The sequence below is a fragment of the Protomyctophum parallelum genome, assembly GCF_964188405.1.
Source record: "Protomyctophum parallelum genome assembly, chromosome: 17".
Lineage (NCBI taxonomy): Eukaryota > Metazoa > Chordata > Actinopteri > Myctophiformes > Myctophidae > Protomyctophum > Protomyctophum parallelum.
Window position 1 is genome coordinate 35,682,059 of NC_139719.1, and position 16,316 is coordinate 35,698,374.

Here is a 16,316-nt window from a genome sequence, read left to right on the forward strand (position 1 = left end):
TGCACAAAACGTCCCCTTTAATGTAGGTAAGTACAATTCAATCCCTGTGGGTTCTCATCAGTAGTCAATTACAATGAAGACAGTCATTTATCATTGAGGTAATGAAATCTCTTGAGAGAAAGAGCAGAGACGAAGCAGAGTAAATTAAGCTGAAATACCGTAGGCAGCACAGCTCTTTAACAGAGTGTATGTACAGTACAGTGTTACACATCACATCAGACAATTAAATTAGAAGGAAAGAACAAAGTCACACAACCGGCAGACAACAGGCAACATAAAATAACTGTAAGCCACAAACAGCTTTCCATGGAGATACTATAATGGTAAAGGTTTTGTCTTTCACTTGTTGTTTAAAGGCTTAATCCTCTCAGTTAAATTGTGACCATGTTTGATCTCTCTCACTCACTCACTCACGCACGCGTGCACACACGCACGCGCGTGTGTGTGTGTGTGTGTGTGTGTGTGTATGTATATATATATATATATATATATATATAGTGTGTGTCCTTTTGGAAGTTGAAGGTGATGTCTTGAGTATTCTGAGAGATTAAGCCACAGGTATCTGTGAATGCACAGCACGGACCAGTGCAAATCCAAATATTGTACTCTACTCACACTGGGAAAGTCTGGTCATGCTTGGCTACAGAATATTAAGTTAGCTCAATGGGTTATGTCATGAAAATGCTCCAGTGCTTGGTCTGTTCTGACCCCTTGTGGTGGCTATAAAGTTGTTGTCTGGCCTATGTGACTTCAGTCTATTCTATGATTCTGAGATGGCACAATTGTTAGGTCTGTTAGATCTAGACATAGATTATGTTTCCAATATTCATAAGGTGAACATATGAAATAATTTAGAGAGCACACTCACACAATTTCTATAGTTCAAGGTTTCTAAATCTCAGTTCAACATAGTGATATAGCTGTTTAAGGATAATACAATATTAAATAACATATATTATAATACAAATAATTCACACTAAATAGGTTTTAAAAAAAATCTAAATTAGTTTAGCTGGTACCATTGTTATCCAAATGTCAAACATCATTCACTGACTGTATTGAGTCACAAATGTATAACCTGGCTCTATATATTGTCCTACTTGACCCCACTGCACTAAATGTGAGCTCACATTTAGTTTTATTACACTCCGAAAAATGCCTCCTATAGAAATAATGAATCACCTTCATTCTCCACATTTTGGCAACCATTTCTTTCCCCCTCATTCGACTACAGTATGACCCGACGGACATGACGGAGCGCCGTCTCACCGTCTGTCCATCTCATGCATTCCCAGGCCCTTCCGTGGGATCACCAACCGTGGACCGATAGCCAGTGGTGGTACTACACTGTAAGTATGTTTACTTAAGTACTGTACTAAATTTTTTTGTTATTTGTACTTTACTTGAGTATTTGCAATTTCCGATACTCCCAGTACTTCTACTCCACTGCATCTCCGATCCAAATATTGTACTCCACTACATTTATGTGAAAAGTTACTTTGTAGATTTTGGGGGAGATGCTGCTGGAGGGCTAGAGAGAGAATTCATTATGAGAGCAGCTTTGTGGTTAGAGAAGCAGGGTTGTGATGGGAAAGTCACAGGCCTGAAACTAATGAGCATTTGCCTTCTCCTTCGTCAATAGCCACCATTTCATTGACATTGAGCAAGCTGCAAGGCAGTGGCTCCAGTAGAGTTTATCAGTGTAGTGGGCAAAAGTAATAATCTATGCAAGCTTGTGCTGGTGTATGTGTGTACCTGAATGAGTTTAAAACATGGCGTTGCTGTAAAAGAAGAAAGAAATAGGACTCATTTACATTTTCCTCGATTCATAACATTTCAAACATTCAAAACATATACAGTTCACTTGAATTCACTTTCCTTGGCTTCAAATGGACTGTACTCTGTGGGTACATGGTGCTGGTGGCCAACATGCTGGGAAGGCCACAGGAGTCCAACGTGTTCCTGGAGCCTGGAGGACATCCAAAAAGGCCTCGACATACTTGGGCTCTACTTACCAAGGTGACACATGAATGACATCAGAAACATTTTAGGAAAATCATCAAATTCTAATGAGTGGTACACTGTGTCAACTGCCCCTGCCCTGTGATATACTGTAAGTACAACAATGTTGAATTTTGTATTTGTGCTTTGTATGGGAGAAAACGGTTTGGACCTGAAATGAATACGAGTGGTTAATTTCAGATCAAAACCGTTTTCTTTTCTCCCATACAAAGCACAAATACAATAATATTCAATATTATTTCAAAATCAAATACTTTATGATATTATAATAATATTTTCATTTGACAAAACTGCTTTGAAAGCAATTCTGCAAAAGGACTAGTGTATAGTAACGTAACATGAACCCTAGCGGCCCTATTCTGGAGCAAACATTCAGCAAAAAACTATTTGCGAAGAGATTTGGTGTAGAGGGATTTCTTTTTAAATATAATCCCTGGCCCTAAGGGATCCCATCAACTATAGGGTTTAAGTGATTTAAATCTCTAGTTTTCTTGTCCGTCTCACCCCTTCATCCTCTTCTCCCAGGGTATTTTTTAATGAAATCAAAGTGGGTGTAATTCTTGTGTCTATCCCTGTCCTCTATTTACTAAAGCTCTTTAGTAAATATAAAATACATTTTCAAGTGGGATACCAATTTCATCCAGTCAGGAGAGGGAAGGATAAAAAAAGTGAAATTACGAGTGACAGGGATAAATAATAATGAGCAGGCAAAATGTTTCAGACTCTTACGTTGTAATAGAGAGAAGACAATTATGTTTTTTGGGTGTATCCATACAGTGAATGTTATTATCCTACTATACTATCGCTCCTTGCTTCATTGAACCTTGCAGGAATATAACGCATGCACACACACACACGCACACACACACACACACACACACACACACACACACACACACACACACACACACACACACACACACACACACACACACACACAGGTGACAATTGACAATACATTACTCATGATACAGTAATCAGAAACCATGGACACTGTTTCCTAAGTGGTAGACTACTCATGGGCCGAGGGTTCCCCTCCCATATTTCTGGCAGAAGCCATTGATGGGTGATTTCTCCATTCTGCTCATTTATTCAGTAACCTTTCCCAGAGGACTGTGGCCACCTACTGTCTGTTTTGAGCAGTTGTCCTCCCAGCACAACTATTACGTCATTGCTCCCTCCATACAGAGTGGTTGAATCATGTCTTTGGGATGCTTTAGTTATAGGTGTTCTACTGTGCCTTCCCAGAGGGCAAACCACTCTCTTTAGCAACCAATTATTTCTACTTGGCTACTGTTACTTGACTATACGTAATTTAACCGCACACATGCTGTGTTTCATTTCTGTCATTGTGTGCATGTGTATACATTTATGCTGGTGTAGATGTATGATCTATTTCTATTCTACTACACACACCTTCTATGTGAGTGCTGAACATAGGAGGGTATGCACGAACGCATTCACACGCACACACAGCTGCCAGATACATCACATCACAACACAACACACACGCACACACACACACACACACACACACACACACACACACACACACACACACAAAGCTGGCCATGACAGGCTATGTACGCTATGTATGCGCGCTGTGCAGTGGAATAAAATCCCTTAAATTAACAATGGGATTTGAACTGTGCACCTACAGTACACGTAAATATTGTGTCATGTATCTGTATGGGCATCTTCTGTGGCACGTACTGATTGTGGATCTGTTGAAATAGCAGACATCCACCATCCACCTTATGCCTGTGTGCTTGGGCAGTAACCATATGAGCTCAGTGTTTTGGCACAGGTGTCAATGGGCACACAAATGTACTCCATTGTCCTTTTGTCACCATGCATGTTCCTGTCATGGTCTAGATTAAAATCAATGGGTGAGGAGACAACGGTGGAGATGTCATGTCTAGCCAAGCCATCTCTACAGCACATATAAGTACATTTTTGTTTTCTTTTTATGCCCTAGCAGGGAGTGTTGGATGAATGGATGAGCTCTAAAAGGGCATTCTATCCAAGCTGCTGGTGATTTTGACATGGAGATGGTGATGGACAAATATGATGTGGTGTATGAACACTGTCCTTGGACAAGAGCGCATCCGCTTCAACAGGTACAGTAGAGTGTTTTTGAAATAACATATTTAGGTCCCATATGCTCAAGGGATCACTTTACACTTGACACCTATTAACCCAGAATTATGAATAACTCATGTACACAGATCTCTGTGTACATTGGAGTCATGAATACCTCATGATGAATAATCAATGATGTTTTTGTCCCCTCCTTCCCTTGCTTTCAGGTTCACTTAAGTTGTACGTGTCAGCCCGGTGAACATGCGCAAGGCTTTGAAATGAATGGTCAGGTGGTGATGACATTCAAACTTGACAATGTCTTCAAAATATGCTATGCTGGAGGCGTGATCAATGCCATTTGGCTATTCTGAGTGGCCAAAGAGCATTGATCACGCCTCCAGGTCTTTAGTTTACTCAAGTTAGGGAATAAGACCTGGTACTTAAGACACACAAAATACAGCCCACTGTGTGCAGGCTATAACACTAGGCCGTGCAGGAACATTTGGGGCAGAGGTTCATCGTTGGCATAGTGTGCGCAAAGTTTGGCATGGATCGGGCCAATGGTGCCAGAGATTAGCTGATTAGCACACGAACGGACGGAGTGCAAAACATACTCTCTCTCCCCATGCCTTCGGCCTGGTGGAGACAACAAAAGGAAAGGGTCAATCTTAAGGGTGGCTATGCCAAAACAAGCCAAAATAATACGGCCTGAAAAGGAAACGAAATCTAGTCCCCCCCCCCCCCCAAATAAATAAAAGTAAACTATAAACTGAGCTAAAAAATATAGCAGCACATGCCTAATTCCCTTGCTCATTAAGCTTCAATGATCATCTACACAGCACTATAATAGGGCACACAGCCTTAAGGGTTCAGTTGCAGGATCAACCCCGACTGGTTTAATTGAGATGCCCAGGGGCCTATTTCACGAAACTTGGATTAACTAATCCAGGATTTAGGCCAAAGCCAGGCTTTTTAAATCCTGATCTTTATAGCCTGGTTTATTCCGTTCCACTAAAGCCAAGCGAGGCTCAGAATTGGTGGATTTGGCGAGCCGGGATCAGCAAGCCAGGCTTAATAGACAGTCTGGCTTTTTGTCTCTAGACCCCTTATGTGGATCACAGATTTACTGATCCTTCTTCTTCATGGGGTATTAAGGCAGTTTGCATCCTTAATAGTTGCATTACAGCCCCCTTCTGTATATCTCATTATCTTTACTAATCTATTCAAGACTTACTGATACAAGGACTTAAGCTTCTAAAATAAATACTGCTGCTGTAATTAAAGAGAGAACATACTCTCAATAGTGGATAGACTGAATGATTAACTACCCCAAAAATATAGTTTACATTTTACCACTACTATTAACTTAAAACAGAATTCTTAATATTGTAAGCATAATGATATTGTCGCATTGTGATATTTGGCCATAACTCCCTCCTCTGAGGGAGCTACCTTTGGAGAAGGGGGTTGTGGTCCAGACAGGGCCGGGTCATGGTTCATGTAGCATGCCAAAGTTTGTGCTGTTGCCATTGAGAATGCATTGGGCGTTTAAGTTAAATAACTCAGAAACTACAAAACATTTCAAAGTAAAAAGTTCCAGCATGTGTCTCCACAGTAAGCTGAATTTTACAAAGTGTGAATGGAGTTTCTAGGTGAAAGTGATTTTTTTAAGTGCCACTATCTGCCTATAAATGTCTCAAATTTGAAAGCACTATATTTCTAAAACTATGAAACATTTCAAAGATTCCTTTTCAGGCACACATGTCCACCGTAGGATGAACCTAAATAGGTTTGAATGGGGTTTCTAGGTGTAAGTATGTAGGACTAGTAGTGGGTGAAACGTTACAATGGTAATATGTTGTAAAACAATGAGTAATGGTAATATTTAGTGGTTTTCACTTTTACAATTTTTTTTTTATAATAATATAATATAATATAATAATTCTTCTTAACCGTGCACTTGCACGACAGCAAACCTATTCATGGGGAACATTCACCAAAAGCAGCTGATCTACAAGCTCACAAGCTGTCATGATGTTGTGCAGCCTATATATTTTGGTTATTTGATTTTATATAGTGCTTAAATTAGTCCTTTAATGCAGACCGATACAAATAAGGCAACATAAAACCATAATAATTGAATAAATCTGGAAAACATCATTGGTTTGTGATCAGTTTGACTGCTTAATGAACAGTAAAGACATCAGGATTAGGTTAAACCTGGCTGTTAGCCTGGTCCGGAGCAGGCTAAGTCAAAAGCATTAGTTTCCATGGTAACTAATGTAGCATCACTTTCATGAAACCGAATCAAGCCTCAACATATCCAGGTTAACTGGTTAAGTTAATCTGGCAAGATCAACCAGCTTTCATGAAACCGGTTAAGCACTGATCCAGGATATATTAAGCCAGGATATGTGTTAAAGCCCGGCTTAATCTCTAATCCAAGTTTCGTGAAATAGGCCCCAGGTGTCCCCCAATCTCCAAAGCCACCTTACCCACCAATCACCATAGAGCACTGACAGCAGAAAGTTACAAACACAAACTGCAGCCCTATAGGGCCAGAACTACCATGTCACCTCATTTGTATGTAAAAGCTGAGCTAAATGTACTCTCCATGTTCAAAGTCGACTGGTTTAGAATAGATGAAGAATTCACAATCACATGAAAACTCATGAGGATATGATTCAGTTTAGCTATTCACGTTTCCTCTAATGGGTAATGGCTGAGGTCATTGTTGACAGTATTCCCAGCAAGAATACAAGTAATGTCAAACCAAATCTCAAACCCTGAGCTGCACCATTTACAATAATTGGAGGATTAATATATACTCAGTATGACATTTCAGTGGCATTTTCCTTAGAGATCTACTTGATATGCATTTACCCCTTAAAAACAGTTGTTACACATTTGCTTCTATGTAACAAATAACACTTCAGTGTATCAAATTACACCCTTATTAATAACATTATAAAATGTCCTGAATTTATTGGTCATTTAAATTATTTCTCACTAATGTAATGGTCCTTGGAGGCATAAAGATTGAAAACCTTGTGGGTTTACCTTGGATGCACTTTAATCAACAATATAATATAACAATTTATTACAAGGAATAAATACATTCAACAAAATATAAAACTTGATGGCAATGTGCTTCAAAAGACAGACAACACTGATGGTGTTCCTTTAAATTACTCTAGCATAGCAGTTCAAGTATGTGAACTAATCTGTATTTTTGCTGTTTTTAGTGCAAATTGATACAAATGTCCCTGAATAGAGAACATGCATGACTTTTTCCTTGCGTAGTGGTGGTCATGGACATTTGAGACCAGTTTGTGACTGACTACACAGTAAAATCCCATGTGATCATTTAACTTGGTTACAAGTAACATCGAAGATTTTACTGTGTAGGTTACACTCTTCAACATAGCTCTAAATGCAACACATTAGCGCTATGGACCAGAGCTACTCTCCTTGGTAACATGAACTATTATCATGGAAAGAGTAGACCCAGCATCAGGTCTCATCATGTGATTGTAAGTAAACCGGCTTGGCCTGCTTCCGTAGCCTCTGTTGTGTTCGCATCTTCCTGCCTTTCTGCGTTGCCAGTCCCATTGGTGGTAGGTAGCTCTGCGATGACATGAACACAACACAATTACATTTCTCCATCACACTTGGCTACAGAGAGAAACGTAACGTCTGTTATTTATTTAGTCATTACTTACAGCCCTTGGAAATGGGTTCCTGTAATGTAGGCCTGTGGAAAAAAGTTTAATATGAAATATTACACACATATCCTTTACAAAAGTCTTAGGACTGTATTTTGCATGTCTTAAGTACCAGGTCTTATTCCCTAACTTGAGTAAACTAAAGACCTGGAGGCGTGATCAATGCTCTTTGGCCACTCTGAATAGCCAAATGGCATTGATCACGCCTCCAGAGGGAGTCTGACAAAACCTCTTAACTCCATCGGACCCTCAAACTGTCTGCTAAAGCAGCTAACTCCACCACCTCTCCCCCTCTCATGCAAGTAATTGCGAATATATTAAAGTCACAACACAAACTTTGATATGGCAATATTGCTTTGTTATCAAAATATGTGGTTCTTCCCGACAGCAGAGATATACAAGCTGTAATACTGTGAATCCTTCCACTCTTACCAATTTCTATTCTGGCTTCACATTCTTCAATGCACCTTTGTATTGATTCTGGATCTGTCAGCTTCAGAGAAATAACAGGGAAGGTTAGGCACACAATCCGAGGTGACCAACAAACGGCATGTTTTAAATTCTGTGAGCATACTACTTCTCCTACCTGTTGATTCTGTCTGAACAGAGTGCGACCCTCTTGCACTATGTACTTTCTCTCTGTGTCAGTTTCTTGAGGGACAGAGGCTTGCCAGGTCCGAGCCACTCGAAATACCCTCATGTAAAGAGATAACACCTTCTTCCTAGTGGCAGCTGTCATTTGGACTGAAATTAACAATCGGCAAGCATGACATAAAAATAAGTTAGTTTCATGCAATTGTTTATTTACAGTATTTCAAACTGAAACTACGTGTTTCCTTCTCATGCAAGACATCTTTCAGGTATTCCGATTATTGAACACTAGATGTCACTAGAACCCACGGGCGCCATAACAACAACAATCAGATTGAAATCTATCTGCCATTCTGTTGTGGGATTCTGTTTTACATCCACGTTGTGTTCTAGATCTACAAAATAACGACACATGTGTTGGGAAAATTGACTTATCATTACACATGCACATTATGAAACGTTTGAGTTTGGGATGAACTTGGCAATGTCCCGTTGCATCAGAGACAGAGATCCAACCAGTTAGTTAACCTAACCTTTATCTTTATCGTTGAGCTCTGCACACAAAGCAATTACTGTTGAATAAAACCTAAATACTTAGAACACTGACAGTTCATAAACAATAAGACTTGACTTGCAAGTTGCAACAATACCGTCCAGTGTAGAGAAGACTGGATGCTGGATGGAAGGCTGAGCATTGAGCAATGCGTGAGTTTTAAGCGATGACATTGGACGCCTAGTGATGACGTCACGTCAAACACAACCAAACGAGAAAAGGTTTTTCTGTAGACTACCAATATATCATATTTCAGAGTGTAGTAGGAGATCAAAGCGTGTCGCTAGACTCGCTACTGCCTAACCTTTAGTGCGCGTTCGGAAATACCTGACGAATCGTCAGAATCGGGGGGAAAAACTCTACGAGAGTCTAAATGTTTGGGCTACCGCTGCCCCACCCGGAGCGCACTCGCCTATTAGTTCTCGTAGATGTATTTATCGTTTCTGACAAAAATGTCAGAATCGATAAATATCTCTACGAGAGTCTGCCATATTTTTTTTCAAGAAAAAAAAGGTCGCAGAGCAGCGACCTAAAATCATCTACAAAAGAAGAACTGAAAGACATACAGTAGTTGTGCCACTTTAAGTTTAATTTCAAAAATGTAGTTTCAAAAGAGTGTGTGTGTGTGTGTATGTGGTTTTCATTTTATACATGATTGATATTAACATATAATATTGTAATACGACAATAATACAGTAATAATAATATCGTATTGCATTCCTGTTTATATTACAGCACAAAATGCTGATGTGCATGCAGTGCAGATCAGCTGTGTGCGTGCGTGTGTGTGTGCCACTTGCCAGATGAGTTGCTTGCTTCAATGTCCCCGGCTGGGTGGAGGAAGTGATGCAGGGAAAATTCCCATAATGTTCACCCAATGACTAAAGGGGAAACACAAAAGAAGCTGCCTGCTTTAATACGAAGAGATCGAGGATCATTTAACTTAAGTTTTTGGATTTAAAAAAAATACATGCGGATTAAAAAAGGAGTAAAGCACACATTTGCTGTTAGCAGGACAAGGGTTTGTTTATTTTTAAACGTTAGTGGAGGAAAAAGTCCTTTATCGATGTGTGAAGTTTGTAGCTAGCTGCTAGCTGTTCAGCTAGCATTACAATCAGACAGAGTTGAACGCGACGACTTCGTCCTCAGTTCTGCTCACTGGTCTAATGCTAGCCAGACTGGCTTTGTTGACAACTCGTTTGGCCTGACATCTTCTTTCAAAGATGTACACCAGATTCACAATAATCGAATAGTTTATAAAGGTAAGTGTCGTTGCTTTATTTCATTTTATTTGTGATTTCCCCCCGCCCCCTTGTTATTTTTTGGTCGGAAGACCTAGCCAACTTTTCAGAAGGCTATCGAGCTAGTCGAGACGATGCTTAAAGTTTAAGGCAAATTTTAACGTACATTAATTCGTCGCACGAGCGTGTCGCTGGACTGAAGTGACGCGTTTTCAACAGAAACATGTCGCGTCGACACTTTAGCCCCGAGTTGATACCACGTCGCAGTTGTCTGGTACGATTAAGCATTGAATGTAAAGCCATTAGCCCGTTATATGTAGCCCGATTTGTACCCCGCAATACGGCGGTGTCGCGGCGCCGACAGTAGCCGATCTGCAAGCTCACAACGCGCCGCTTCGCGAGGCATTGTGAGCTTGCAGATCGGCCTTTGTCGGCGGAGCGACACCATCGTACGAAGGGAGCATTTAAAAAAGAGAAATCACCCCTATGGCCAGCGACGACACCGGAGCCCTATCAGTGATGCAGATGGCCCGGTGGAGCTAGATGCTAACGAGGTAGCTTATTTCGTAAAACATGCGAAGGACCAGTCAACTCACATATCTTACATGTGACGTTTGTGTGTGTTCTCTTGACTTGACTGTGTTTGTTGTGCTCGCCACTTTCTTGCCCCCTCAACAACTATCCTAAACTTGGCTAATGCTATCTAGCTAACGTTAGCTATCTAACCCTATAAAGTGTGCATTGTAGATGCTGTGTATTTCCTCACGTTGTTTTTTTTTCTCCAGCGTACTGTGTGTTTGTTTTGGTAAACTAAAATACGTGTGGTGATTGATTGTTAATGGTTTAAATGAAATGCCTAGGTTATAGTGGATAATGCATCATTCTAAAGCCAGGCCTTGCAGCTTTGAATGGATTTTGCCAGAAGACATTGATGTGCCCTGTAAGTTATCGTTCAGTGATTTGCCCGTACATGCCCTGTCTAATGACGACTGGGAATTTGAGCTACGGTATACGGGAATGTCATTTCTGAACACATTTGGGCTATCCCTGAAATTAAACAAATATCCTAGGAATGCAACAATTGAAGTAAAACTATGGTGGGGTTTAATAAACAAGCTGTATAAATTTAACTTGGTTCCCTATCAGCATAATGTGGACACCCAGAGATAAGAGATGGCAAGCCACCCCTCCAGATAGTTTAGGGTGCAATCAAATACAGCTGTCAATCAAATACTGCACTTTGCTTACATTGTAGATGATGTAATTATTTCAATAGTTTTGAGCCTGCCCGTTTTCCTTGATCTCAAATTACAAATTCACGGCAAGTTGACAAAAAACAGACGGGCCTGCAGGGTTGGAAAGACACTGGATATCACATTTAGCTTATGATGACAAGATAATGTGCCTCTTTCAGCATTGCGGATGTCAAGGTCACTACAATGGAGCAGAATAAGATGACACCTTCATCTAGAGTGGCCAATGTCATCTGAGGAAGTGTCTGTGAGTAACACACTGCTACTTTGCTATTTTATTAATAATCAGCCTCTTACAGGGGCATTACCAATAATAATAATAATAGTACAGGCACGCTACAAACACTGATTTGATGTTGATTTATGTTTCTGTCATTCTAGATTTTTGTGGGACAAGGTAGCTTATTTAGGACCTAGGAAGCTATATGGCCATGCAAACTTTACCAAAGGCTTTGTGTAACACAGATTAATTCTAGCTCTCAGTGTTTCTGTGGTTCCTTGCATGATGTCTCTTTTTGTAAGTACATTTATAAAGGTTTCTATGGTCACCCTCCTTGTCTAAGAAATTGTGTGTACCAGAGCTCTGTGTACCACCTTCCCAGAAGCGTTGACTGAATAAAACTGAATACAAATGTCATAGAACCTAGTATCTACCCTGAATGATGTCTTTGAATTCTCCCCCCCCCCCTCCTCAGCCCCAGAGGGCATGTTGAGACATCTCACCAGGCCAGAGCAGAGGCGTCTAGGTGGTGCAGACGTGGCCTGAAGGAGGGGAGGACAGAGAGTAGAGGGGAACAGTGACAGAGACATGGGCCAGTGTGTCACCAAGTGTAAGAATCCAACGTCCTCCCTCGGCAGCAAGAGTGGAGACAAGGAGAGTGGCTCCAAATCCCACCACAAGAAAGGGGGCGGGGCAGGCAGTGGAGGGCACAAGGAAGAAACCAGTGCCCCATGCAGTAAAACCCCCAGCGAGCTGTCGAACGGCACCAAGGCCATGGAGGTTACTGTGGAGACCCCTGTCATCGCTGCGGCGATGGGAGATCTACGCAAGGAGGAGCGCTTGACTGACGGAGATGGGTTGTCACTGTTGCGCATCGAAGATCTGTTCTACTGCTACAAGGACGAGCAGGAAGATGCCATCTTGGAAGAGGGTATGGAGAGGTTCTGCAACGACCTGTGCGTGGATCCCGCTGAGTTTCGGGTGCTGGTGCTCGCCTGGAAGTTTCAGGCAGCCACTATGTGCAAGTTTACAAGGTAAGACCAAGTTAATGAAGGAATTATTTTGGTATGTGCCTGAAACATGTCTTCAATGATTTGTCAGTCAGGCACAAGATGGCTCTGCTGATTTAAGGCCTATTGATAAGGTGATAAGGTGACCACCAAAACGGTAGTTAGTCAAAACAGAGATGTGTTGGGGTGAGCGGTGAGTCGCTTATCACCGCAGTGTGGCATCATGTAGTTTTTGGTGGTCATCTTATCATCTAAAACTGGAATATGAATAGGCCGTTAGTGAGCCGGCGCTAAGCGGGCAGGGCTCTTCTGCCTTTCCCTTGATTTGAATGGGATGATTGGCAACATAGTGCCTGATGTTGTACCCCTGGCCAATTTATTTGATGGTCAGCTTACCTATCGCTGTTAGGATAGGTCTGTCCCCCTCTCTACCCTCCCCTCATATTATCCCCACCCCTGCACATCTCAACTTTCAACAGCTCAGCTTCACGCGCAGAATTATACATTGACAGGTAGGCGGCACACGGAGTGGATCATGCTCTGTCACTGCCCTCCCGCACTCTGCAGGGAGTGTCTCAGATGAATAGCACTGCCTGCTGGTTTGGCCACTTGTCAGCCCTCTCCTCTCTCTCTCTGATTTTGAACTCAGCACTTTTCTATCCACGGCCTTTGGACAACGGCCATTCTCTGTTTGGGAACATGTTTCATTGTCAACTGTTGCTTACTGAAGCTATTTACATTAGATCTGAATTTGAATAGCCCACATTGTTGTAGGGATGAGATGCCAACACAATCTGACCAGCAATATTGCCCAGGGTCAATGCCCAGTTTGCTCAAATGAAAATACAATTCATTCCTCATTTTTGGTTTGATTTGTGCAAATTATTTAATTAAGCTATAACATGAAAGGCTAAACTGATGTAGTGTGATGTGCTGTTTTGTGTCCGAAATGGCTTCATAGTTATATTTATAACTTAGATCCACTGTTGCGCTTATGGCTTTGTGAGGAATCTTTATGCATCATTATGTGAACTTATGTCTTTTCTGTTTTCTATGTGCCTCCAGGAAGGAGTTTGTGGAAGGCTGTAGGGCCATCCAGGCAGACAGCCTCGAGGGCATCTGCTCCCGCTTCTCATACATGCTGCTGGATGCCCGAGGAGAGGAGAACTTCAAGGACCTGTATCGCTTCACCTTCCAGTTTGGCCTGGATGCCGACGAGGGCCAACGCTCGCTGCAGCGAGACATTGCCATCGCCCTTTGGCGCCTGGTCTTCACGCAGGACACACCGTCCATTCTGGAACAGTGGCTGGATTTCCTGGGGGAAAACCCGTCGGGCGTGCGGGGCATCTCACGGGACACATGGAACATGTTCCTCAACTTTACCCAGGCCATCGGACCTGACCTGAGCAACTACAGTGAGGATGAGGCGTGGCCCAGCCTCTTTGACACCTTTGTGGAGTGGGAGATGGAGCGCAGGAAAAAGGAGGAGGAGGAAGTATTGGCGTTGAGGGCGAAGGAGGAAGAGGAAGGACAGACATGTACAGAGAATGAGAGCTCTCCTGGAACAGACAGACTTGAAATCGAGGGCAGTAGCCGTGGCTCACAGACATGGGGAGGGCACTGACCAGGAGTTGACAAGTTGTTGGGTGTTGTTGGGGTTGGCAGTGACATATAAGTGAAGTGTACATCTGTGAATCATTGGATGACTATTAGTATTATTACCATTACCGCTATTCATTTCTCTCTCCTTTTCTGTTGGGGTGGCGAGTCCTGCTTTGCAACCCATATATTTTCTGGTTATTGAAAGGGCTCAAAGAACTGTTTGTTTTAAGCACTTCTATTTAAGTTATTTTATCTTCTTTTCCCCCCCTCCCTCAATGTGTGTTTTAGTAATTGGACAAGTGGTCCATTTTGATCTTCACCATAACCCCTGCACAGTTAGCTCGGTAAAGGCTTGCTTTAAAATATAAAATATAAACAGGCAATGGAAAGCCATACTGTTTCCCAATGACCTCATTATGAAGCTCATTTTGACATGGTAATATGGCATACCGGTATACTGGTGATATGACCTTTTTTGGCCAAGGAAATAGGCTTGCTGTTCTCATTGCATAAATAAGGGAATAGGACAACCTGTCCTCTAATAACCTCTCTCAAAATATCTGAGGGTCATGGTCAGTGAAATCAACTTTTCATGAATTAATAATTGGCTTTGGATGCTTGGAAATCTTAATATATTATTCCACAGTGCTGTGAGGATGAGCTAATTCCAGTTTTGTGATCAACAAGTGTTAAGTGTCACAATATATTCAAGCTTCTAACAAGTGCATAGCTTCCTCAGATGTGATACAGATAGCAATTGCCATTGTATCTTTTATCCATCAAAACTAAAATGCCTATGCTATGAAATTTTGAGTTGATTTCTTTGAAAATGTCCCCAATCCTCTGCTCTGTATTGAGTGTTCTATTGAGTGCTAAATAGTCTGCTGAAGAGTGAAGTTAGTGTCTTAGCTTATTTCAACAGCCATGGCTATGTAACATTTTGACCTCCAGTGCCTACCCATTCAGTGTTTAGAAATCTTCAAGAAGTGGGTAGGTGTGTAAACAATATCTGTTTGTTGGAAATCTGCAAACACCAAATGGGCTGATAATTTCTGGACTTAAGATGTCTGCACCTGAACTACATTCACAACAGTTGCATTGGGGCGTTACACAGAGCTTTATATTGTTTACCTTCAAGAGAATGAAACAGTCTTCAGATCCTTTTGAAGCGATATACAGTAGTTTTGTGTGTGGGCTGGGCAATGAAATGCACAAACACCAATGGGCTGCTAGGTCACCATGCTTGGAACACTATTCAGAGAGATTGATGTTGGCTGCATTATTCACGATTTAAACCTTTTGACAGTTGGATGATCTGAAACATAGCCTAGTGTGTTTTTGGGACATGTGAATGATTGTTAGCCACGTGTGCTGGCTCATCTTTAGTCTGTAACTAGGTCCGGTGTGCTAAGGAGGTGCCCATATCCAGGTCTTGTGAGGTTTACATTCAACATTGCTTTCATTTCAGACACCCTTTGTCCTTTTTTATATAAAATGCATTGATTTATAATGAATAAAACAGTGTTGAACTTTTGACTGACATGATGCATGTTGTCTCTGTAAAGGTTGTTGCATTCATAAATAACCTTGGTGTTGGGAGGACCCTGCAGCATTATTTTTAGAGCCATACTTGTGGCATGAAGTGTTATTGTTTCAAACTGAATTCTGGGAATGGCAGCTCAAACACAACAGAGCTACTTGAAGGTATCACCAAAAGTCTACTAAACTGTCTGAAAGTGAAATTGGACATCCTCTACTAGAGTACTCTTTTTCTTTTAATTCTCGTTTGTACTTAAACTTGGATAAAAGTTTGAACACAATCTTTTATTTTTAACAGATGATTTTTACATTGTGTTATTGCTGCTACTTTGTACTACTACTCATCTAGTACAAAAGGAGTACTTCGGGGGGGGGGGGGGGGGGGGGGTTGCAGGGGAAGGTGCAACTGAAGCTAACTTCAAAATCTGTTTGACAACACATTACAATGCAAGAGAGCTTGTAGATCTGATACATATAT

General features: G+C 41.5%; 2 protein-coding genes across 4 annotated transcripts; one reads left to right on the forward strand and one right to left on the reverse strand.

Moving 5' to 3' along the window:
* Window positions 1-7,177: 7,177 nt before the first annotated feature.
* On the reverse strand, window positions 7,178-9,102 carry lyrm1 (LYR motif containing 1). Its single transcript, XM_083786998.1, has 5 exons — window positions 9,071-9,102; window positions 8,416-8,573; window positions 8,262-8,322; window positions 7,827-7,858; window positions 7,178-7,731 (listed from the first exon to the last, which is right to left on the reverse strand). The coding sequence occupies exons 2-5, from the start codon at window positions 8,566-8,568 to the stop codon at window positions 7,618-7,620; spliced, it is 360 nt and encodes a 119-aa protein (XP_083643124.1). The 5' UTR covers window positions 8,569-8,573; window positions 9,071-9,102; the 3' UTR covers window positions 7,178-7,617.
* A 569-nt stretch (window positions 9,103-9,671) lies between these two features.
* dcun1d3 (defective in cullin neddylation 1 domain containing 3) lies at window positions 9,672-15,827 on the forward strand. Of its 3 annotated transcripts, none has more exons than XM_083788293.1 (4): window positions 9,672-10,235; window positions 11,629-11,714; window positions 12,163-12,721; window positions 13,763-15,827. In XM_083788293.1, exons 3-4 carry the CDS (start codon window positions 12,276-12,278, stop codon window positions 14,319-14,321), a joined length of 1,005 nt encoding a protein of 334 aa, XP_083644419.1. In that variant the 5' UTR covers window positions 9,672-10,235; window positions 11,629-11,714; window positions 12,163-12,275; the 3' UTR covers window positions 14,322-15,827. The 3 variants fall into 3 exon arrangements, with proteins under 3 accessions (XP_083644419.1, XP_083644420.1, XP_083644421.1); XM_083788294.1 differs by lacking the exon at window positions 9,672-10,235 and adding an exon at window positions 10,649-10,768; XM_083788295.1 differs by lacking the exon at window positions 9,672-10,235 and adding an exon at window positions 11,134-11,154.
* Window positions 15,828-16,316: the final 489 nt, after the last annotated feature.